Below are 26300 nucleotides of genomic sequence, written 5' to 3' on the forward strand. Positions count from 1 at the left end.
CAATGCACTCAAGGCTTAGGCCCACACTCACGGAGCTCATGAGTATGGAATATAAATTTTAATATCGTATTGGTAGAGCTGACCAAGCTTCCGCACCCGCATAATGAGAGATCACCTTAAGATCTGTCACTGAATCTGTGGGCACACTGTCACAGGAAATTAATTTCACATAATTGTTAGTCTGACCTGTAGCTCCAGCATAATGAGGGCTCAACTGAAGATTTAAGTCTGTGGTCATGACTCACCAATAGATTTTCTGCCCTGTGGTCTCAGGCTGAGCTCAGGACCCTCAGAGGGCTGTGAGGAGTCTGCCATCTCCTCTTTGGTTGAACCTGCGAGATAAATGACTCATGAGAGGGATCACTCTCACTTTTCAACTAGCTTTCTTTGTCCTTTGCATTCAGTTAGCAGTTTAATTTATTCACTAAAGTCTGTATAAACACAATCTTCTTACAGTTTGGCTATCAAACTTCATCTGCCGAGAATGTGTCAACAAAGTCTAACCAGCTTAAAGCCCAGTGTGCACTGGGTAAAATGTATTTCAGACTGTATTGCCTATTTTCTCCCACCAGGGGGCAGTGTGTGTTAAATTTAAGCCTACAACGAGATAGTCTGCAAGTTCTGCTGTATAGTGCTACTATATAATAGACTGAACACAAATAAGGACAGGGAGACTAAACACATAAGAGACAACAGTGAAGCACGCATCGACACACACATACACGTTAAAACAAATATAACATGTTGCACATTTCACCCTAGATATAAATTACAATGGAAAACTAAAGCCAGGGAGCAGCTGTCATTGTACACACAGCTAGATACACATAAACACACATAAAAACACAGTGAGGTGACCACTGGCCAGTGTTTAAGATGCCCCAGTGATAAACAATAAATGTGCCTGACAAAAGAAGCATTCAACAGCCAATAATATCCACAGCTGATGGAGAGGGCTGTGAAAGTGATGAATGCTAAACAACAGTGGGATTTTGCTCCAGTGATTCAGTTTCTGGCCAGCATAAAGGTTTTTCTCCACAGCAGAGATGGTCCAAGATAGTTAGGCTCCATTTCGCAAGTGAAATACCATAACTGAGATGTCATCAAACAGCTTAGTTTGTGGAATACAGGCATGTGTGTTCATGTGACGTCTGAGGTGGCATTACCTGCACTGGGGGAAGACGGCTCACAAACACTGGAAGAATCACTGCATGTGTTGGACACCTGCTCTGAAAGTTTTTTCTTGGTGCTTCCATCTGTCTTGTGGTGTTTCTTTTTGTTCTTCACTAAGATCTTTCCCATCAGCTCCATTGGGCTGGGCAGTGGCACATTAGACTCCAACTACAAGTTGTGTAGAAAGAGATAGATGAAGAAGAGAGGCAGGCATGGAAGACTTATGGATGGGGCAATAGAATTATTATTATATTATTTTTTTACAATAAATCCCCAAATAGTTTTGAAGAAAAGAAAACAGAAATTGATGCATGACTAAAGATTTCCACATCAAAAAATTGAAAAACCTCCTTAGACAAATAATTTAACTTGTTTTAAAAAAACAACACTGTGTTCATTTCCATATAAATTCATGGCCATTACTCTGTTCATAAATCACAATGGGCGATGCCGCTGAGTGGAGTTGGTTAGAAATCACAAGAATCAGCACTGAGCTGTACAAACTGTCGATGTAACAGCAGAAAAGTTTACACGTTCAACACCTAAATCAGCCTCCTGGGAGGAAACTGAGCTTTTAACACCAACACGCAGCTTCTGTAGAGAGCAGGCCAGAAGTAGGCAGCTCTCTGATTTATTAATGGAGGACACTGCTTTTGGAACGTTTAGGGTCATCAATAATTCATCATCAAGAAAGTTTCCTGTGATGCCGAACACACATAGATGCACAGCCACAGTGTTTACAAGTTATTAGCTCCTGACATAATCTCTCTTTTCTCAGCATTTCTTATTCTCTAGCAGGACTTTTCTCAAGAACAAGATAACAGAGATTCATACGCCAGCTTAAGCTAAGATTTTCCATCTAAGAACCTCTTTTTTCCAGCAGCCACAGTCCAAACACCTCTCTTGTGGCTGTTAGGAAGTGATGCAAAAAAAGAAAGATTAGACATCCTGTTTGAATTGGCTCCAAACATTTCCACTTAAATGCATCATCAGGGTTGGAATGTAATCCTGGCAGCACTCAAACGTACTACCAAACCTACTGAGTTAAACCACACTTCACCTGGATAAATTCAATTAAGCTTTGCCCTTCACATGCCACAATTGTTATGGTAAGCTGCTAAAAAGAAGGGATAATACGTATTAATAGATTAAGCGGTGGCAGAAAACACTTGAATGAATTTGTTTTGAGCAAAATCATTTTTCTTGCTTCTGGACCCTGAAGGCCCTGATGTCTGACAAGTGGTGGAAAATAACCACCAATAATCGTCTGTGCTTTCCACTTGTTAACCATAAGCCTTTAACTCTACAACGTTTCATCTTATAACATTACATAAACCGTCACTTACTACTTCTGTTAACCAACAGAACTGTTGTACGGATAACTGAGTGAAATTTTACATTACAATCCTATTTTGCACATTACAACAATCTTACTTCACGAAACCCATCGTGATAATTACATTTATTGGTATGCTTAGTGATGTTGACATTCAACAAGCTAATAGAAGACAAGGTATCTGATGAGCTAAACATGCTAAACATTTTAGATGCCTCTTTAACTCACCTGGTTGGTTGGGAGTCCATATTTATCATAATGCAAAGGGAATGTCCAAAAATAAAATAAAAAATTAACCCCTACTTATGCAATTATGAGTTAGTTGATATTTTATATGACAACTCTCAGTTATTAGTCTTTTTTACAAAATGTATTATAGCTAATAAAACATTGCTCTTTTCCAAAAGTGTACTTTTAACAGCTTTTTTATCTGTAAACAAGTTGGCTGTTCCCCGCCTTCAGCCTTATCTAAAATTGGAAATTGTGACCCAAGACACAAGTCTTCAACTAAAGAAATGATGTCTTCATAGATTTATTTGTCAAACTGTGTGCTAAAAAAAAGACTTGGAGGGATGCTCTGTGGCTAGTATGTATAATCACAGAGCTGAAATTTTGTATGCAAAAGGCTCCATCGTCTCTTAGTTTGTGGAACGCTGTTGTCATCGTGCTATATTTAACCCAAATTATTCTGAGTACCACCTGCTATCTGTGTGATGACTGCAGCGTTATGAATGCGACGAGAGCCACATAACAAACAAGAGAGCGTGTTTATGGTGAATCAAATGTTCAGAGTAATTCAAAACGACTTTCTTTCCATCTTTTCTTTAGGAGCAGACTGTTTTCAGATTAATTGAGAGGAAAACAATGGAAATGCAACAAATGTTGCTGAAGTCTGGAGTCAAAAGGCAGTTTGTGAAGAGGAGATGAGGGAGGAGCTCAAGTTTCTAAGAGAACCGTAATCCTCTTTATCATCACCCTTGGCTGAGCTGGAACCAATCTAGCTATATTGCCCCATCTGCCCCTGCCTCCATGGACTTATGGAGCTGACATCCCATTTGATATGCTGTATACACGACTGTCTCATTGAGAGAGGGCAATGGTTGTCATTGCTCTCACCTTTCCTAACTATTACAAGCTTGGTGGTAGAAATCTCACTCCTCAATGGCTAATTTCTCATTCCGTCTCCCCAACTTCTCCCTTCTCTCTGTCTTCTCATATCCCTCCCTTTCTCTTTCCCCCTGCCACTTCATTCAAAAGGCTTCAACCTGATAATACTTCAATGTCAAATCCAGTCAGAGGGCTGTAACTTTCTTAGGATTTTTGGCAGGCAGCAGAGCTGGAAGAGCTCCCTGCATGTGTGAGATAATGCTGCATCAGGCTGGTGGGAACGTTCGGCTCCTCCACAGTGTTATACCAATAGGGACAACAATATCCCTGGAGAACAATGTGAGAGCAATACAGCAAGTGTAGTGTTAAAGTAGCGGAATATTTTGTGTGGCATGTTGTTATGATTGCACCAGACACCATGAGCGTGTGCATATGAGAGTTTTGCTTCACTGAGGTGCTTGCGTCATCACCCACAAAGACGTCTTTTGGGGAGGGGAAGGGGGGGGGGAGATTTTGATTACAAAGGGACAATGCAAGCTTTTGACTAGTAGCCATGGCAACAGAGGAATGGCAGATAAAGGGCTGCCAAGAAAAGCAATGTTTTGAAACACGTCCATATCATCTTAAACGTCTGTCAATTCTAGTCTCGGTCATAATGACAGGGAAGTGATGTAGAGGAATAAGAATGACTGAGGGATGAGTCATCGAAAGTTTGCTCCGGTGGCTTGTAAATAGTCACAGGTATATGTGTGTGTGTGTGGGAGAGAGAAGAATTTTATTTCTGGATGAATATGACCTTTAAAAATGATATTATAGTCCTAAAAAGTACATAGAGAAAATGAAATTAAACGAACGAGACAAAAACATCCAACCTAAATAATTCTTTATTGAGGAAAATGATCCAATATAACACACTGTATGTTTGAGGATCAAAAGTATGAGAACCTATGTTTTCAGTATCTATGGATACTCCTTATGCTGCAATAACCAATTCGAGTTAGGTGGTAAATGTTATATACATCTACACATTGATTAGGAGAAATCTGAGTCCACAGAGCAGCTTAAAGTCTGGAATGCTGCTTTGTGTTTTGTTGCTTTAAAGTTACTCTGTGCTCCTTTGGGAAGGGATCTATCCACAAGATTCGTGATATGTCTTGATTTTCCTTAAATTGTACACAAACTGAGTGCATTACGAGTGTTGGATGGAGGGCAAACTCACAGCTAAACAACAAACTTTTTTTTTTTTTTAATGTCACCTTCATGTCAGTTTCTAACCCTACATGAACAAATAAAAAAAAATGACAGCATAAAATTATTGTTTTTCTAATTTAATCGGGTTCTCTTAGAATTTAGACAATGCTAAAAGGAAAAAAAATAACATGAATGTACCACTGAAATTCTCCACTACCATTAAGGCACGCAGTAGGTAGAGGAAAAGTGTGGCAGCAGTGTTCAAGGACGTGCCTTTAGTGCACTCATCAGTGTTAATACCTTCTGAATCCCTCACTGCTGGCCATGTTTTATGTATCCGTCTATGTGTTAAAAAGGACACAAAGTGCATAAGAGTGTGAATGTGAGTGTGAGCACATGCAGTGTGTGTTTGTGCATCTTATGTACTCACGGGGTATTTCTCCAGACGTTCTGTCAGTAATGCATCTCCGAATATTGACCGGCAGTACTCTGCCATCTTAGCCTGCTGCTTTGGTCTGGGAGTCATCACACACACACACACACACACACACACACACACACACACACACACAAAAACCCACACAACACACACAATCATGATTCCTCTTCTAAATGTCAATATACTGAATATGTATGCAGCCCTTCCATATCCCCTTGGTGCTATCAAAGATAAAACAACGAATCAAAATCTTCTCCCTGGCTCGGGAACTGACAGCTGACAGATGCTCACTGATAAGACAGTGCCCTGCCCATCAAAAGGCTCAACTGAAGCCACTGAATCAAAAATAAATTGCTGACTTACGAGTCCACGTGGTTCTCAAAAGACAGGATGACAGGGAAAGGTGAAGTCTTAAAGGCGCACTCTGCGATGGCCTCGATCACTTCCTAAACGAAAAACACACCCCCATAAAATCACATTGGAATTCATTTGTAAATCAAGCTGAATAAATGCTCTAAAGACAGGATAGTAACAGCTAAAGCTGTTTTTTTCTCATGGATTAACTCGAGCAGATAAAGGACTTTTGCTTAAACTAAACAAAAAAAAATGCTAAACTAAACTGTTGAATGACTTGTCCAAACCTGTTGAATCAGTAACTGCAAAAGATGATACAGTCATAATACTTTGACTGTAATGTGAATGAAAACCTTCTAAAGAATGCTTTTAATCACTTAATGCTGGTGTTGCAGCTTAACTCCAGCGAACTGCTGTTTAACAACCGAGATCAGATTTTTAAGCCACTGACTGTCTGAGTCAATTATACCATCATTAACGACAGTGTCAGTTCAGTTATTGCTTTCATTTCTATTTGCACCATGTCCTGCCATAAAAATTCTGTCTGCGGCTCAAGCCACTCCATCTCTAACTCCCCTGCTTCTTTCACAGCGCTTCTGTTTTTGTGTTCCACTCTTGGACTAATTCCATTAGGGTTGTTCTGCCGCTGTTCCTCTATCAATCAATTCTCCCATTTCTTTCTTCTTCTCTGCTGAAAATGACTCTACCCTTAGATTTTCATGCCCGTCTTTTTCCCTTTGAAAGCTTTTTTTTCCCATTTTGTTTTCTCCTCTTCAGAGACTTTCAATTAATCGCCCCTCAGCATTTCTCTTTAGGGCTATTCAGTGCATCCTTGTCTCTTACAATTTGCCATCTGCAGCACGCATGCCCCACTTCTCATTTTTTCTCCATACTTATATCTTCTTATCTAAATATGCATGTCTGCTTCTCTGTCATTGTTTAATTCCCTGATATATAAAAGCAGAAAAAAATATTCTCAAAACACCAATGTATCTAATGAGCATAAAGCCTTGAATAATCTGTTTGTATGTAACTGAATTGGCCTTCTTAACCTGGATTCAGATCTGAGCATATGGAATTAAGAGGAAAGTGTGTGAATGATATCAGGCAAAATGTTACTTCACCAATTCCAGCCTCAGTGTCTACTGTTGACAGTTGTCGGAGGTGCGTTTAGTAACTGCTATTTCCAGGTCAATAACGACCTCCAACCACAGCAGATTTTAAGTGGCTTATTTCTAAATCTTATATATTAACATTTTCATTTCTCACCAAGCTCACTTATGCAATCCTGTTTCCAAAGACACAGGGATGCTGTGTAAAATGTGAAGGAAAATGGAGCCCAATGATTTGCAAACCGTTTCATCTCTATGTTAACTGAAAACAGCGATCAAAGAGAGTCATTTGTGCTCATTTTGAATTTGATCAGTGCTTTTCGAAAAGTTGGATTGGGGCAACAATACACCAATGAGAACTTATCTCAGCTAATGATGTAAATTTGCAACAGATCAGTAACATTTTTGCCTTTGATGGGGATGGGCTCACCACTTTCTGACAGACTGCACAGCTAAATAAATTTGTTTAAGATTGTCAGTGTAAAACCTCAAATAATTAAGGAACTTCATCATCTAAGATACATAATTAGTTATCATTAAAAGACTCACAGAGAAAAGAGAAAGCTCTGTATGCATGGGGCGAGGCTCAGAACTAATACTGAATAACTTTGATCTTTGGGCACTTAAAACACACAGTGGGGCAAAAAAGTATTTAGTCAGCCACCAATTGTGCAAGTTCTCCCACCTAAAAAGATGAGAGAGGCCTGTAATTTTCATCATAGGTATACCTCAAATATGAGAGATCCTGGAGTGGCCTAGCCAGTCTCCAGATCTCAACCCCATAGAAAATCTGTGGAGGGAGTTGAAAGTCTGTGTTGCCCAGCAACAGCCCCAAAACATCACTGCTCTAGAGGAGATCTGCATGGAGGAATGAGCCAAAATACCAGCAACAGTGTGTGAAAACCTTGTGAAGACTTAGAGAAAACCTTTGACCTCTGTCATTGCCAACTAAGGGTATATAGCAAAGTATTTGAGGTGAACTTTTGTTATTGACCAAATACTTTTTTTCCACCATAATTTGCAAATAAATTCATTAAAAATCCTACAATGTGATTTTCTGGATTTTTTTTCCTCATTTTGTCTCTCATATTTGAGGTATACCTATGATGAAAATTACAGGCCTCTCTCATCTTTTTAAGTGGGAGAACTTGCACAATTGGTGGCTGACTAAATACTTTTTTGCCCCACTGTAAATGATTCTATGGAGGATATCTCTGCAGCGGCTCAGAAACACTTCTGAAAACCACAAACCGTCCTGCTTGTTATCGGTGTGCAACTAAAAATTGAGCATCCATGAGGCGGGTAGACCAGCTCACAATGCATCAGGAACTTGAACAACTATGAAGGCAGTATTAAAAAAGAACAATATAATCTGCTTGTAGGATCACCATATCCTGCAATTCCTATTTCCTATTCATAGTCCTACACAACATCTTAACATTTTTAGAAACACTTCTGCAGTTCTGCAGCAACACATTCCCAAAGGGCTAAACTAAAGATAAAGAAGATTGTTTATTGTATTTCTCCAACTTATTTTTTACCCCAAACTACTGTGTATAGAAACACAAAGTAACAAAAACCTATTATTTAGCCCCACTTGAATCAACGTCAAGCTGCAGTGCAGCTTCTTGCCTCTTCTTGTCTCCCAACCCTTCACCAAATCCCTCACCTATCATCATCCCTCAGCTTTTCTTGTGCTACCTTGAAAGAGATCTCAGTTGTCATCGTGAACCCGTGAGTTATCACTGGCTCTTCTTCAGTGGTGCGACCCTTCCAGCAGTCCAGCTCAATACAGCGGCATCCCGACAGGAGGACCTGTTTGTACATCTCCACTGAAGAGTTGCCAGCAAGCTGGCCCGCTGTAATCACATGCAAACAAACACATAAACAGTCATTCGGGGGAACAGCTTCATCGATGTCAAAAGGGCTTACTGAAGCACGTCCTTCTATTTCTAAAGGGGCTCATTAACCTTTTCAGTTACTGTAAAACCGTAAACTGCAGTTATTTAAAGCAGGGAAACCTTGTCACCTTTTCTCTATTAGTGCAGCAATTATCACTTCACATTAGCAGCTTTCTTTCCTGCACAATGTGAAACCGTGTCAAAGCGAGAGGCCAATCTGTGCTCTCACTTCTGGTGTCTTCATTCCTTTTCATATTCTATCTGCCACTTTTTCTTTTCTCTTTTAGAGTCAATCATTAAATTCTTTTTTCTTTTTTTCTCTTCTCTCTACTGAATTGGTTAACGTTTGACACACAAAATGAAATAAATCAACTATTTTGCAAGGATGTTCCTTATGGCGTTAAATAAAGTGAAATATAAATATCGATCGCCTGTCTGTTTCCTGTCAACACAGCGACATATGTGTCTCTTTGACAATGCGTGAAGAAGACTGCTCATGGGGAGGGAATCAAGGACTTTTTGTTTGTTTTTTCTCATCTCTCCATTTCGCAGGCCATGAAGTCGGGCCATTACAGCAATTCCATTCTTTCCCATTGCTGGAGAAATCTGATCCACTTGAAAGATTCAATGCTCTCCAGTTTCCTCACAGAATAGATTTGAATAGATGAATTATAATATCCACTGAAGAGGAAATGCCCTCAGTATTGTGAGTGCGCACTGCCGGGAACCAGTCACTGTGGCTACCAGTCAAAGAAATATTTAACTCATGAATATCAATGAAATGTGCCTCGTGGATGACTTGATTGGATAACCTCTTGAGAGGTTACACGTGAAAGGGAGCGTGACATGCAACAGTACATCTGATTGACCCATCTGCGATGTATCAAGTTGAGTTTTTTCACTTGTGACACCGTAATTGTATTTCTAAATAAATTAATCATCTGTTAATCTGTAGAAGAATAAAAGAAGCATCTGAGCAGTCAGTCAGGATAAAAATTAACTTGACTCGGTATTGTTTACAAGGAAACATGACGGCTGGAGCTTCTTACTTATGGAACGGATTTTGGACTTTGCGTCAAATGAACTTTGTGTGTGTACCTGTGAGGTATGTGTTGTGGGAGGAGTTGATGAAATAGTGGGAGAGAGGAAAGGTCATGTCTTCACTCTGGTCCAACTTCTCAGGGGGAATGATGGTGTTCTCTTCCCCATTTAGATACCGGGTAAAGCCTTCCATGGATATTTGACCTGTAAAAACATAATACAGTGGACCAATTAAGAAGATACATTTCAAAATGTTAATTCTTTTTTTTTCTTGTGCTAGATAGAAACTTAAACTTCACATTTTGTAAGAAGAGCATAAACAATGTTTAAAAGATGGATGCTATCGCCAGTTTGACACATGCAGACGTTTAAAGCTTGCTTTAACACGCAATACCACAGGCAACCACTAGGGGCCGTGGGCTTTGAACAAGATGGTGACATCCCAAGGCCAACAGGTGATGTCATAGTGGCTACATCCATCTTTCATACACAGTCTGTGGTCTAAAATATGTCCAAGACTATTTTCTATTATTCCATTCTACATAGAACAATGCCAATATCATAAGAAAGACCAGAACCAGACAATTCAATACTGAATCAGTGTCAAAAGAATGAAAGAGATGATTCCTTTGAGGTTTTCATAATCACAATAAAAAAAAACATCAAAGCACAGCAGAGTCAGTGGGAGGTTTCTTGACCATCATGAATACAGACACTGTTATTTACTTTGAGTCAGTTGCCACAAATACTAACTAATGCTCTGTAAGGGCTTGGCTGGAAAAGGCTCCCAATGGGTGTGGTATTTACTTTGGATTGAGTGGGATTTGCTAAGAACTACAATGTCTACTAAGCATCAGAAAATCCTTTTTGACTATTTCTAGTTCGCCTGGTCCTTTAAACTAGGCAAGCCAAAATAAGCTGATGGGCATATAGTGGCGTATATGACAAATATTTCCTTAATTTCAAACTTTTCTCTCCTTTGCAATGAATCACGTGTAACATGGAGGACCTGCATGACAAAAATGTGAGCGTTCGGAGACTCTGAGTACACATGGATGTGTTTTGAAATGCAAGACTGAGCTCAAACGTTTTCTTTCAAGTTTGGAAAAAATAGAAACTGATCATAACAAGCGAATAATGCCACATTCAGTTCACGTTAGCTGTTTCATTTAAATGGAACCTGAACTCATTGTGTAGTGAGAACTCCCTGAAGTGAAAGCCTGGTGTTTTGGTTCCTTCCATTTCACAACAGGTGTTTGCTGACAGTTATTACCCCAAATTATGAAAAGGTTACATGCATGACAAGACTACATTTCGCCCGAGGGGCTGCAGATACTAATACAAATGTGCCTCTGTACTTTTCAGGCTCCACTGGCTTCAACAAGCATTGCCAGTGTCCATATTAAGTAATACAGTGATCTGATAAAGCTCAGCTGCCCTTGAAGCTGTTGGCTCCCCGTTTGATTCTTTGTCAAGGTCACTCATGTCAAGCTTTGCCACTTCGCTGCCATGTCTGTGCCCCTGTCCTCACACAACATGCTTAAGAAAGTGAAAAACAGAATAAAACAGTCATAAGCAGCTGATGAAAGGCCCCAAGCTTTCCAGACAAAACAATACTCTCCACGTTAATCACCATACACACAACGACTGTGGAAGGTGAATTTTGAATTTATATTAAACGCTACGGCAAAACCAAAACACACCCTCCACACGCGTACCCAGACTCATTTGACGTTATGCTAAATATGCTAAGTGATTCAAGCTTGACGAGTGCAGCAGGTCCCTCCGGCCACTTTATGCTAATTAATGCGGTGCCGCCCTCTGCAGAGTTTCTGGACTAATTAACGCTGGCTGCTGTGTGTGACATCTGAGCTCAGTCGCACTCAGCGTCTTATTCCCCGCTGACTGCCAGGACCTCTTTGCTAAGCTGAGGTCTAACCTGCACATCACACACTCTCACAGAGACACAGACAAAGAGTTTCCTCAGTTCCCAAAACATCTGTAGGTCACGCCAAAAAAGTCAACATGGCTGGGATTACAGGAGCGTCAGAGTGAGAACCTACAGGCGTTATTCCAAAGGTGATACTTGAGGGAGAAATTTAACAAAAGGCTACATTCAGTGGGAGAAGGTGGCTATGAAAATGTATTCAGATTTTAAAGTTACAAGCAGCAAAAGTAGTCATTAAAAGACATGATCTGACAAAAATAACCTTTCTCTTTATAATTGCTGGAGATTAATATGGGATGACGTGCCGATCAACCAGTCGAGACAGATGAGAGTTTTGAAGTGTCTTCTTTCGTTTAGCATCTTATTCATCAACCATCAAACAACGTTGCAACATCTGAGCGAGCACAGACTAAAGAATGTTTAGCATTCGACAGCTCCGAGTCAGTAAAAGAGAATAGAGAAAGTGTGTCACGAAAAAGTGAGCAGAGAACAAGAATGGAACTGGTTTCCCAGTTATCAGCCTTCAGGATATTCCGGAGCATCTCCAATGAAAGCTTCTGCCTCTATGCATATCCTCTGTCCGTGTATCAATCCAAAGCTTTCTTAGTGCCATCTAAATGCTTGGTACTCATCCCCAAAAACATTCCATGCCACCCAAAGTTCACGAACATTTCTATTTACACGAGCGTCCTTGAGCGTGGTGAAACTATGTGTGTGTGTCAAGGTAGCATGTGGAGCTCTGGACCCCTCAGCTGAGCAGATGGCAGTACTTCCTTCGGGCTAGATAAATACTTCACACAGGGAAATCTGTCACTAGGACAGGGAAGGGCATGCTTCCAGGGAGCCTGGAACAGGATGAACACACAACATCACAGCGGGAACATAATGCTGCGATCAGAGTCAGACACTGGGTGGTCAAACTGGAAATTTGAGTGTGGGTTATGTGGGTTCCACCCAATTTCAGTTCCCGTGATTTGTTTTGTGACAATCCGAAAACAGTACAGCAAGTAAATTACAAACAATTCTGCCTGAGTCGGGGTCAATCTATATGTTTAACACAACGATACAGTACTGAACTGGCTTTTAGATAGCTTCCCCTGGAAGTGATAAGCAGTTTTTACATCTTAAAACCAAAACGACATTTAGTAATAGCTTCAACAACGAATAGTTCGTCTTCACGAAGAAATCGAAAATCGAAGAAATTTAAGATAAAGGTGTACCAATAGTTTTATCGTTCATGTGAAATCTTGTTATTTTTTTCTGTTTAGATGTAGTTTAGTAAGCCGAGTACGTGGGAACTGCAGTTATCATGTCATATTTCTTTAAATATCTCTATGCAAACTAATCTTAACGCTGCTAAAGCAGAGCTCTTTGTGCTTTCTGGTGTCTGGGTCCCTAAAGGAGGAAATTCATTTACATTGGTATGTGCGGTACATCTGTGAATAAATAAAAAAAAAAAAGTCTAAATTTGGTCTACAATCATTACAGTCGTTTGGTCTAACATTATATAAATAAAACAAAAGGGATTTGCTCAACAATAAACAGAGCATGGTGTAACATAAGTTGCCCTTCTTGGCACACTCGTGTGGCATGCTTTCCAGCAGAGATAAAATTTGCACTGGCACATCCCCAACCTCGTTGCCTGGTATCTGGGTTGGGATGTTCTCCCGTCCTGGCAGCTTTCGGTCCCCTGACACCACAGGCATTATAAAAGCACTACATTTCCAGTTGGGTCTCCTCCACTCATTACAGTTCCTTATGAGTCATTCTGAATTTCCTCTGACGCCCCGGTTCAACACGTCAGACTGCTGTTTTTTTACATTTTTACACATATGCACTGTTATGAAGTCGAAGGCGGTTGTTTTCATCAGTCGGTTATTTGAGTTCTTATGTAATACTTTTCACATGTCTCCTGAACCTTTCGCCTCGGTTTTTAGCTGTCTCCCAAATGGTTTGTTTAATTGGTTGTAGCTTTTAAAAAGAAATGAGTTGCTGGCAAACTACCGCTGTGCTTTTCCAGCCAATTCCGTGAACACCCCAGCAAACACGAGGATGGGGAAAGAGGAAACAGCCGGCGGGTGCTGTGGAGATGGAGGGTGGCGATGGTATAGTAGATTTGGAACGCCTAATGGCATGTTTTAGGTGTCAGTTTTTAATATTTTCAGAAGCAGCACCTACACCAGCTTTGCAACAAAGAAATCTGAAATTCCAACATACATGGACTTTGGGCCCTAATATTTGGTAAATAAAGTCTTTAAAGAACAACACATGACATAATACACAGGTTAATTAATGACAGCGTCATTACCAGTTTAACAAAAACCTGAGTCAAAATGCAATGCTGTGTGTTATGACTAAGTATTCTCTGTGATTCAGTCATGGGCCTTTATCAGTATAGCTTCAAATAAATCAACTACTGTATGACATTAACTATCTCCCTCTTGAGGAATTTTGGCCCACTCTTTTTCACAAAGTTGCTACAGTTCAATGAGATTTGCAGGCATTTGTTTAGTCGCAGCTTTCTTAAGGTCCCACCACAGCATTTCAATCAGGCTGAGGTCTGAAATTTGACTTGACCACTGCAGCACCTTGATTGTTTGTTTCTCAAGCATTCTGTTATATTTACTGCTGTGTTTGGGATCATTGTCCTGCTGCATGACCCTATTTCAGGCGAGCTTTAGCTGTCAGACAGATGGCCTCACATTTGACTCTGGAATACTTTGGTTCACTCGGTGACTGTAAGGTGCCCGGGTTGCGCGGCTGCAATACAAACTGAAATCATCCCTCACTGGGATTGGCAGCTGTGAGGTGTTTGTGCTGATATGCCACCAAATATGTGCGTTATAAGCACACATTGGGCTTCTCTGTCCAAAGAACTTCATGTCATGTGGTTTGCTCAGATGCAACTTTGCAAACCTAAGCTGTGCTGCCATGTTCTTCTGCCATGAACTATCATGAACTTTAAAATTTTGTATGTTAACGTGACCTTCAAGAGTCTGAGATTGAGCTTGTTTTTTGTGATTTCTTTCAGCATTGCACGGTCTGACCTTAGGGTGAACTCGCTGGGACGTTCATTTGTGGGAAGATTGGCAACTGTTTTGATTGTTGTTGCTTTAACTAATCATAAGACCTCCTAATAACCAGACAGTCTTTTTATTATGTCCTAATATATACAATATTAGAATTCAAAGAGTATGTACTCTCCTTTCTCATAACTGTAGATCTACTACAACTGCTGTCACGCATGGAAAAAAGGACTAATTGCACCGTGTCGAGCTCTCTCGGTTAGCAAAGCTACATCCACCCATTAAATCATTGGTGTGCGCACATTCAAGCTATATTTACTAATGCTTTCTGAGGGAGTTCCCTCCTGAAAATAAAATGTTAGGAAATCGTCCTCAGTATGGTCAATTAAGCACTGGCAGTGAAACATTTCGGCGGTGGTGATAAATGTGTGTGTTTGCCTGTGATAGTGCTGTATTTAGATATCACTAATATTCTTCTTGGCACTCTACTTTATGCCCTTATTTTCCAAACCTTTGGACACCATGCAGCAGTTGCCATGGGAACACCCCCCTGCCAAATTTATTGATGCTATATTAGAAACTTGAGGCCAGATAGCTGAAATTCGGTTGGAAGAGGAAAAAGGGTAACACCCCTCCCCAATTTAAAATAATTTTCTCTTTTCTTTCTTTCTACCTCTTTCTCTTTTTAAATTTTGTTTAATTTTTACACTGAAGAACTTAATTGCTTGAAATGCTTAGAAAGTGTTATGTGTGTTTGTGTACACATAAGCATGTTTGTGACAGAAATTCGAGCCACTGACCTTTCTGTGCCAGAGAAGCATTGGGTTCATATTTGTCCACTAGCAGCTGAACCTGCTCCGGTTTGAGCGGAGGGTAGAGTATCTCGTTCAGGCGAGGGTCTCTCTGTTTGTTGTTAATGAACTCTGTCATCTGCTCCACTGTGAGGTACGGTCGACTCTTGGCCCCACTGACGAGAGGAGAGAAAAGGCAATACAACAGAGGAAGAGGAGAGAAAACCTCTGTTACAAAAGAGGATGTGGCCATGAGAACAAAATGAAAATATATATATATATATATGAAAGAATGAAACAAGGAGAAGGAGGTGGAGGGGAGGAGCTATAGTGAAGCAGAAAAAGATCTGGAGAGGGAGAGCAGCAGACATGAAAAAAAAGCAGATGATTAAAAGTTGTGTTCTGTAAATTGTAAGGTTTGATTAAATTGCCTTTCATAACCAAGGCTAAATTATCCACTAAATTATCTTCTCCTTATCCTCCTGGCTTTCATGCCATCACGTTAAACTGTGATTAAAGCCTAGATTTATGACGTGGAGTTGCACTGGTCATGCTGGCATGCTGCCTCGGCTGATGGCCTGAGTTGCTAAGGGCCATGGGGGAGTCCTGCTTTTTGCAGCCTGAGGGGCAAAACGGCTGGGCTCAAGCAATCCCAACGAGATTCATTACAACACATCTTGTATTAATTAACTTTTTATGATGGCTTTAATGGGTCAAAGCAGGTATCTTAAAGCTGCAAAGCAATGCTACCACGGCTGACAGATATCATGTGGTGAGAAAAACATCACATATAATTATCAGGCTCAACTTTTCCAAACACATATTTCTCTAAAACTGGGTTTTAACAACTGACAGGGTTCTTACACTTCAGAAAAAATGTTGTCCAGCTCAGGTCGGGGGCTGATGTTGCTCAGGAACATGCTGTAAACCTCAGGAGTGAAGTCCTCTTCGGGTATTGAGTCATTCTGCAGATGACAACAACAGCACGGTCATATAAATCATACACGCAAGATATAGGGCAGCAGGTGGGCTGAGGCTTTGTGGAAGAACTGATGTCAGATGAAAAGAAACACTGTGCAAAAGTTGTTAGGAAAACTGTACTGCAAATGATTCATTTCATTGTTGGATAAAGGCAATTTTAAAGATCAAGTGTGTTGTTTTCTTTACCAGGGGATTTAAAAGTTTTCTGAAAGATCAGGCAACTGCATGACGTTAATACTTTTTTTTTCTTAACAATTGTTAAATACTCACTTGATTATTTGCTTCCACAAAAAGAAACAACCAGGGCCCCTCTAATACTGTTAAAAAATGTACGGTCTTCACTCTTCAGAATTAAGAAAGACCCACAAGTTCTCAGTTGGATTTGATTCCGATTGAAAGTTTGTTCTGCAACATGTCGGCAACGGCACCTAATGAGATTCTGATTCTTTACATTCAAATTTTCTCAAGTCCTTTGCATTTATTTTAGTGTGTTTTCCTCTCCAAGCATTTTATTTTTGTTTGTTCAATAAATACTGAACAAAGTGAAAAGAGGTCAAACATTGAGACTGCAATAAGGAAAATTAATCTGAAAGAGAGAAATAAAAAAAAAAAAACAGTCTGCAAACCTCCTTTTATAACCATCACGCCAGGCATGAGAAAATCTTTGTGGAGAAGCACAGACTAATGTCATTTGGTTGGCATTGAAAGAAAATGCTCTAAATCATAATGATCCTCTACTTAAGAGCAAATCCATAGTTCTTGCCTGAGATGTAAAGAGGTACAGAAAAGATTCTGTCTCAAGCTGAGGCCCTCGTTGGTGCAGTTTCTATCAATATCACCCAGGCTGAAAAACTCGTATGTTTAAAAAAATGAACACCAGAGACTTTAAGGGTAAGATGCAGACAATTTGCTCTGGATTTCCTCCGCAGTTGCTGTCCAGCACATCCCAGCGTGATGCTTTCTGCTGGCGATGCACCCTCCTGGCTGGGAAATGCCACAAGAATTAGAGTCCAAATGCTGCGGACATATGTGTTCTCACATGCCCCACCCAGAACATCACAAAAATATTTTATTCCAGTGAATGACTGTCAAATGGCTTTACAGTGTTGTTTAAAAACACTTCGGGATACAACTCACTGATGTACCTTTATATATAATTATATATACAATTAAACAGGAAAGGGTATGTAGGTCAAGCTCTTAAACTCACGGAGTCATTAAAAAGACCTTGGTGTGAACCATGTGAATCATGTGCCTCTGTGTATATGTGTGTGTGTGGGGGGGGGGTTTGTGTGTGTGTGTGTGAGGGATTAACAGTGATACAATTTAGCTGTAATTACTTGCGCAGTGGAATAACAGAAAATCCCACCAGACCTTCACAGAGCAACTCATTATTTCTTCTTGCTGTCTTTCCCAGTGCTAATTATGTATAGCTTGTTCTCTGTGTGTTTGCATTTCTGTGTGTACGTGTTTCTTCTGTTTGTATTCAGAAGCTGCTCGTTGTGTGTGCCCTCTTATGTGTCCATATGTTTCAGCATGTGCTCAGAACTTCATTAAACAACATTTTGTCACTTCCAGGGATGCAAATTGCTTTCTACAGTACTGTTAAGCTACAGAGACAGTTGGGGGACTGTTTGCACTTTTATGCATGAGGGGGTAGCTTCTCTCAAGTGATATCTAAAGAGGTAAAGCTAAAACAGCTTTTGTCATCTTTATTGCTCCCACTGGGTCTCTGTTTCCTTACATCAGGACTGAATGTGTTCTAAGTGGGAAGTCATGCAAATATCCAGAAAATATGACGCCAACAAAAAAAAAAAGAAAAGCAAAACAGCAATCAGTTGCTGTTTCAGGGGAATAGATGACGGAGCTAAATGGTGAGAGGACAGCCTGATGGATGGGGCAGAACATGAAAGAGCTTGTAGATTAAGATAAGACAAACAGGATGAGATAGAAAGGAGTAATATTGGAGAAAAAAAAAGAAAAGAGTTTCAGTATTTTGTTGTCTTACTCTGCCAGAAGGGAGGTTACAGTTTTCCAGTGCTGTCTCCACTCGCTTCCTGTCTGCTGAGAACATCCTGAAGATACTGTAGGAGCACAAAAACATACCCTTATTAGTGTTGACGAAGAACTCCAGACTACTGAGCAAGATTTTCCTGACCGTTCCTGTGTTAAACTAAAGAAGTCATCAAAGCTTTGAATGAACACATATTAAAGTTCCATCCTGGGAGTTATAAATCATCTAGAAACTCAACACGGATTTGTGTTTTAGCAAGGAAAACAACAGCCATGCCTTTACAATTGGCTATATCTCTTCTATCCTCACTCAGTGAATGGGGATCTATGAAGACATAAATCTGGCTCTGCCGAATCTCCACCTGCCAGCAGCTGACACCAGCCTTCCCGTCTCTGCTAGGCTAGGTAATTCATTCTTATATATTCAGTGTGATAGACTGTAAGTTCATGAATGTCCAAATAAAATAAAAAGAATTTGCATAATTAAAACAGAAAGAGGTTTTTAAGAAAGGTAGTACAATAATGGTAATGTTTTGTTTCTATACTTTCTGAGGAAATAGGTCTTGGTAGAGGTTCAAGCTGACTGACTGGAGGCTTACTGGCTGCAGAAGACCGAAGCTCAAAGAACAGATTTGATAAACATAGGAACAACACAAGCTTCTGGAGCTGGCAGCTTCCACCTACACGGTGCGCCAAGTGTCGCATGACTTCCTTGGTCATGCTTCTGCAGTATGCTGAGAGTTCGCTCTACTGCCTCCCAGCTTACTTCCCAGTCCTGACAACTCATGGGGTGTGGCTGTACTTGTTAGGTGGGACTCCAGGAAATAATGGGAAAAGCTAGGTGCAAGTCAGTGTGCTTTCCTCTGGTTTCTGAAATTACAGATGTGACGACATGTTCTCTTTATGGGTCTGCAGTCTTCATTTTTCAGAAAGCCATTTCACAAATTTGACCCAACAGCTTGGTGTTGTAACTAAACAAATGATAAAGTATGACAGCGTTCCATCTATTTATCTGAGAGACGCCACAAGTACGAGCAGCCACTTCTTTTCATGTGTTTTTTCGCAATGCTGGGACTGAAAGGCCTTAACTGGATGAGGTTTACAGCTGTGGTCACTAGTTCTGGTTGACCAGGGAAAAGAGAGGCAGACCATTGTCTCTCCATGGGAGACAAAGCTGCCATACAGGTAGAGACTTCTCTCCGCCCTGCTATCAGACAGGCTGGGCAAAGCAACTGTATTTCCAGGCTGTGTCTGCTGCTTCCTTGAGTCATAATCCAAGCAATATTAAGGCCATTATAGAATTCTAAGGAAAACAGATTGTTCGGGGATCAGTATGTTGTTAGGGGATCAGGATGTGCTGGAATGGGATATTCTGATATGATGTGTAAACTGGTGGGGCGAAAAGAAGGCACAGTCTTTCTTCAGCTTTTTTAAAGCATTTGAAAGCTGGATTTCCTGAGACTGTTGAATTAAACTGTTTTTAATCACTAAGATGAATAGATGAATTGAGATAAACCCAAGTATTTTCTGCAAACATAGAACAAAATCGCACTGTAAATACGTATACTGAATCATTAATACAAAATATTAGTTCCACTTCATCACATACATGTGAACTCCAGATGGTAAACAGCACACGAATGCAATGATAATGCCTGTAATTCTTAAAGAAGATGATGTAACCAAGGAAACAATATGAGCACATAAAGCTGCATCCACTATGTTGTCACGTCTTCTAACACTTCATTGTATTCACTGTCATCATATTACAGTGATCTGCTTGTAATTCCTCTAATTCTATCTTTTCTCTCGTCTAAAGAAACGAAACACACGCTGATATAATGTTTCTTCATAAAACACGTATGCAAATTATTCAAAGTGGTTCAATTGGATCTATAAATTGGACTGAGAAGACTGAACGTGTTAAAGTGCTTAATATGGACATTAACGATGATTTACCACAATGAACTCTGGTTCATTACGGCTATCGCAGGATTGTTTAGGTCTGTTTTCATTGGCCAAAGTTCGCTTTAATTATTAGCTGAAGTATGTTTGTGGGGGTCTATGAGCACACACTGAATGCTCAGTGGGAGAGCCGTGTCAAGCTGACATTAGTCAAACTGACATGTCCTCCCAGCTAGGAGGTTAATTCCCTAAACAGTGAGAAGCGTATCTCTGCCTCTCTGTTTTGACACCCACTGCTTTCTTCTGTGGCTCTGAGGGAGCCCGAGAGCTCAACTCGAGTAATGGAGATAAGGAGGGTTGGGTTTTCAATGTGAAGATGACAAGCTTCGAAACAAATGAAAGCTAAAATTCACTAAGCTAAAAAAAATATACAAAGGAAAATTCTACCATACAACCCATACACATGCACTGTAAAGCCCACTTCACATATATACACCTGCACCTTTTACACTGATGCAAATAATTAAGAGGGAATATTGGGATGACAGAGCAGAGACAGTATATTTGAATAAAACAAAAACAGAATGCAATGATTTGGAAATCACAAAAAGCAATATTTATTCACACGTTTAAAGTGAGTCACTTTACGATTTCAAGAAAAATATTCGCTCATCTTCAATTTGATGGCAGCGACGTGCTTCAAGAAAAATTGGAAAAGGGACATGACTACCGCTCTGTGGCATCCCCACTGCTTTTAAACAGTCCATAAACACCTAGAAACTGAGGGGACCAGTTGCTGAGCCTTCGAGAGAGTAATGCTGTGCAATTCTCGTGACATATTGATGGGATTCTGTGCAACTTCATCACAGAGGTGCGTGCTCAAACAGGGGCAGTAGGCAGAGCTCAACCTGGTTTGTCTAAAAAGATGGATGGAAATTGTTCAAAATTCAAAGTGGATCACAGCTCAAGAGCAGAAGAAGACTGGGGATGCAGGCCAGTAAAAATCAATAAATTCGTCATCTGATTTGAAATTTTGTTTAACTTTGTTAACTTTGTATAGTGACAATTAAGGAATCCCGAATCAAAAATGTGAAACGGAGCTCCCAACACTGCTCCTGATAATGAATGGTTTCAGGTGTCTTGGAGCATCTTGAACCCAGTGAAACTAAAGTAAGTATAAGAATGATGATATTGTCAAAGCAGCAGAGTAGAAACAACCAATATAGACACTAATGCACCCCCATACCATATGAGGCTTTTGAACTTAGCGCTAACAAGCCAAATGGTCCCTGTTCCATTTAGCCTAGAGGACCCAACACCATGGTTTCCAAAACGAATTAAAACTTTGTGAGTGTGAGACTCTGCATCTCTAAGGTGCTCTTTTAATGCACAATCATGATACTGACATGTTGCCAATTAACCTAGTTTGCTGCAACAAGTTCTCAGTACCTCTTAGTTTTTTACTGCCCCACATGTTAACATGCTATCAAATTCAAAATGAGCTGATATTTTTCAGGAAATAGTAAAATGTCTCACTTTCAACACCTGGTGTGTTTTCTATGATCTACTGTGAAAAAAAAAAAAAAACTGGTTTATGAGGGCCTATCCGTGTCCCAGCTCACACTCACCCAATGTTAGCTGGGACAGGCTCACATCGCAACCCACAACCGTGACCCTAAATAGGATTCATCAGGTAACGAAAAAGGATAGATGGAAGGATTAACATATCACTGCATTCTCTTTTTATTGACATTTTATACAGCATTGCAACTTTTGTGAAATTGGGGTTGTAAATGCACAAATGCATGTTGAAGTGCACAAATGCTGATAATAAAGAGAGAATGTAGGCTAAGCTACAGCCGGCACTGATCGAAAGACTGAAGGGGTGAAGGGGCAGAGAGAGATGAGTCAGAAAGACTTACTTCTTGACAGGAATTCGTCCCTCAGGGTTGAGCTGCAGCTTCAGCCGAGTGTATCTGCATTGGGCGGAGAGCAAACCTTAAACACGCAATAGTGTTTTTTCTGGGTTATATTCTTTAATCCATATACTCGTTGGGCATCGCCTTTCTTAGTGACTAACAACCATTGGTCTTGTATATGTGTGCTACTCCATATGGCTGTGTGGTGATGCTGACATACACGCTATTCGAAACAGTTCTCCGTGACTGCATGTGTAGAGTTCTGCATGCATACCACGAATGTCTGTCTATGTTTACACGACAGGTTAGAATCGTGGTTAATCCCTGGAAGTCTCAAGTGTTGGCAGTGCAGAGCCATGCAGCAGCAGCAACACGGGCCGCGCAACCTGGGTTATAAATAGCTCCGCTGCAACAGGAGCTATCGTTACAGGCTGGGCTTTAAGTGGCTGCTGGCTAATAATTAATATCCATTACAGTGTCCACTTCATAGGGCAGGATGGCTGCCACAGGCAAAGTCACACATGACTGTAATGGTTAACAGGGGACTGACTGGTTTTTACCTTCTGAAAAATGTGCAAAATGAACAACAGCGTTGCCTGAGAATGAATGAGCAAGGCCTGATAATTCAAAAGAAAAGTAAAGTAGATAAGGGCTCGAGAACAAAGAAAGAGGAAACGGGTGTTTCTTTATATGTCTCATAAGTACCTGTATTATTCTCATGAGCAACCCATGAGTTTAGGTTAATTAAATGCGTTTTTACATGTGACTCTTTTGAGAAACATGCCATTCTAACCCTGTTTATTGTTGTTTGAGGACTGAAAGCGATGTAACCAAAAGAGTATCCTCAGTACTATTGTACAGATGTCAAAAGAACATCTTGTAGCAAACAACCATTTGAAAACATGCTGGGTTCTCGTTAGTTTCCTGTTGTTGGGAACATTGCCCATCCATCTCGCCCTCCAAAAACATATCGCCGCCTTAAAAAGCTAGAGAGAATCTACCACATGTGGAGAAACATCAACATCACATCAGGGATGACGTCTCCTTATGCTGCAGTAGTTGTAGGGAGGAGCGTCGCCTTATTTGTAAGCAAGCAGTGCACGACAGCTACTGCTGTGAGCAACCAACGTGACTGCGCTCTTTGATTTTATTTAACTCTCTCTTTGCTATGTGGTCGATGGCCACTTTTATTGTTTCATAAGTCAATTAGTCTCCTCAGGGGTGCGAGTTAATGGCTTCCCTTCGCTGATAAACATCAGACAGCTGGGAGTCGTCACCAAGTGCAGCCTTTGGTATTCTCTAAAAGCAATTTCTCAGATTCATATTTAAGCTGCTTCATTCGGTAACTCATTACACAAACGAATAGGTTGTGGACCATTGATCAGTTTGTGTGTGTCGGTTAGATGAACATGATGCTGTCAGCTGTTAAAGATGGTTTTTCCACAGCACCACAGGTGGGGTGAGAGGAACTTGTGTAAGGCAGGAAGTGCAGCATAAATGCATTTCAGTTTCTGTGGTGTATGTTTTACAATGTTTCATGTACTAGTGAGGAGTCTGTTCTTGTGTCTAGGTTCTTGTGTTGTTTGTTTTTCCTGCTGTTCCCGTTTATGTAACGAACAGCACATACCTGCTGTGACCCATGTGATGAGTGGCATGTTTGCGGCGCTGGCAGATGTGATTTTCATATTTATCTCGGGGACTGTGGACCTGCATTTAACTGTGAAGCTGCCTGCGTGTGTGCTTGTGTTTCCGCGTGTAGAGAACATACGCTTTTTCGAGGCAGGCCTCTCTGGACATGTTTTGTACCAAGAGGTTAGACGCCAGGTTGAACAGCTCTTCTGCCCATTCCTGTAGTGAATAAACACACATTCATCAGGTGAGGACCATGTGCTCAGTCCCTTGGCAGTTTTGCAGTGTTGTGCTATGTTACTGCAGCATATGTCAGGTGATCTTTAAACACAAAAGGCTATACTGGTCATTGCCATTTGACTGTACTTTTGTAGAGATAGTTTTTCTTGTATCAAATCTGGTTTCAACTCTAAATAAACAAATAATGTTCATCTTTTTTTCACACCTTCTCATTCCAGCATAAAAAAAATAAAGAAGCTGATACACTGCTGTCATTTTTAGGTTGTGATGAATCTGAAACAAGTTCATACTCACATAAAACATCTGTACAATACAAAGAAGTTGTCAGTTTTGTTGTGTTTTCATGCACAGTTCTCACCTTTGCAACCTCCTCCTGAATGGCTATAAAGTTCAGGTAGGTGATGTTGACCATGTCAGTGCCGCTCACCACCGTCAGCATCCGACTCTCCATCTTCCCCGCCAGCATGCTGGCATCCAGCAGCTCGCGCACCTTTGCATCCTTGAAAGGGAAACACAAAAACACAGCAGAAAGATCCCTTCGAGTAAATCAGCGAAGCCATCGAGTTAAGGTGCATTTTCATGGCCACAACTTCTAACCTCAGCATCGTACGCGACAGGCCTGCATCCGAAAACTAGCAGGCTAAACAAATCTTCAGGGGAAAGTCAAATGACGTAAAACAGACCACGGAAAAAGACAAGGAATGTTTTTCTGAGGAAGTGAGAGGCAGTGCTGCACTGTGTCATAAGAATTTTTGGCTTTCAGAACAAAAATTGCCCTCTGAATGCACTTAAGTGAAACCAGTTACCATTTTCGAGTGTCCACCTGATTTGCCTGATTGATGAGGGCTCAGAGACGGTGTGGGGAGTGAGGCGGGAGGCTACAGCCCCAGTAAATTTCAGTGTGATTAGCGGGGCCCACGTTACAGGCTATAAAAGCAGCAAACTGGGTGGATTGAGCAACACTATGATAGAAGGTTGTTTTATTTGTGGACTAATTAATGGAGCTGGAGGCGTTGACCTGATAGCAGAAGAATGATGGATATACTTATGGGTACAATATGTCACCTTTTAGTGCTTCAAAGAGCTATAACTGACATAATGTGGGCGGGGGGATTTATGGTGTAATTTATTATAAATTAAAGACCCTCTGATAGTTCAAATCCTGACGGCTTAATGGTTTTCAAAACTCGCTCCCTGGCTTGTTTTTTGTTTGGAAAACATCTTGCTGTCTCAACACATTTTTCAGATTAACTGTGCAAGATGGAGCTTAAAAGAGCAGCCACGGCACAGTAATTCCTTGTGATCGGCCATAACACAGGTCATTAAAATCATAAATGGATTATCTAAGTTTAAGAGAGGTTCAGGCAAGGATACTTTTATTTCTCAGAGGCGTTTTTGTTTGAATAATGCCAGGACAGACACTGCAAACAAGAGGCCGTATCCACCTTGAGGAAAGCAATTCCCAGACTTAATTCCCTGCGACTTCTATTCTCTGATAAATTCAGCAAATTGTTGTGCAAAGTTATTTGTTGGAACAAAACACTGGGTGCTGGCAACAACCGAGCTCACACAGAAAAGGGAAGAAGAATTTGTTGAGGTAATCAGTTGAGGTAATTATCCAGGGTAAACTGAATCAATCTAATTTGAACAACAATATATTTCAGCAGTTCATCTTTGGTGGAAATTATGAAAAAAAAAAATAAACCACAATACTTCCAAGAGGTTCAAGAGAGCAGAACAACAATGCCCTTCCTCTCTCCAGTGCGGCTTAGTATGCGAGAAGAATACAAAATGGTTTCTCTGGCTTAATTAACACAACAAAAAAAGCCCTGTAAAGGATTTTGCAGTGAAAGCAAATGAGCTCCCACTAATTTAACCAATTAAAAAAAGCGCATTGTGTCCTGTGTCATGTTGATAAATGTCCCCTACATGTCCCTCACGCCCCCAAATCAAATTGTGAGGCTTAGTGGGACCCATTGTCATCATCACGCTGGACTTTTCAAGGAAAGAGATTTTCCCTGTTGAAGAATATCTTCCCTTTTAACAGCCTGACAGCCAGCCTGTCCGACATATGAGCATTTATAGTTTTACATGGCTAAGTAAGAATCCTAATTTAACAGTGAAAATAACAGGTTTTTGATATTGTTCCCACAGATTCAATCGGTCCTGAGCTTGACCACGAATTCTAATATAC

General features: G+C 40.6%; 1 protein-coding gene across 2 annotated transcripts in view; it reads right to left on the bottom strand.

Annotated features, from left to right (window-relative positions):
• Window positions 1–26300, bottom strand: part of plcb1l (phospholipase C beta 1-like) — a 113566-nt gene that overhangs the window by 24279 nt on the left and 62987 nt on the right. For both annotated transcript variants that reach the window (XM_072362323.1, XM_072362324.1), the window contains exons 4-15: window positions 24465–24605; window positions 24006–24085; window positions 22241–22294; window positions 18409–18484; window positions 16284–16384; window positions 15429–15595; window positions 9712–9858; window positions 8414–8571; window positions 5610–5692; window positions 5238–5322; window positions 1167–1341; window positions 246–332 (exon numbers count right to left, since the gene is read on the bottom strand). In XM_072362323.1, coding sequence (XP_072218424.1) covers window positions 246–332; window positions 1167–1341; window positions 5238–5322; window positions 5610–5692; window positions 8414–8571; window positions 9712–9858; window positions 15429–15595; window positions 16284–16384; window positions 18409–18484; window positions 22241–22294; window positions 24006–24085; window positions 24465–24605 — 1354 coding nt within the window. The remainder of the gene's footprint in view (window positions 1–245; window positions 333–1166; window positions 1342–5237; window positions 5323–5609; window positions 5693–8413; window positions 8572–9711; window positions 9859–15428; window positions 15596–16283; window positions 16385–18408; window positions 18485–22240; window positions 22295–24005; window positions 24086–24464; window positions 24606–26300) is intronic.

The sequence above is a fragment of the Leuresthes tenuis genome, unplaced genomic scaffold (assembly GCF_036924035.1).
Source record: "Leuresthes tenuis unplaced genomic scaffold, fLeuTen1.0.hap1 SCAF_13, whole genome shotgun sequence".
NCBI classification, from domain to species: Eukaryota; Metazoa; Chordata; class Actinopteri; order Atheriniformes; family Atherinopsidae; genus Leuresthes; species Leuresthes tenuis.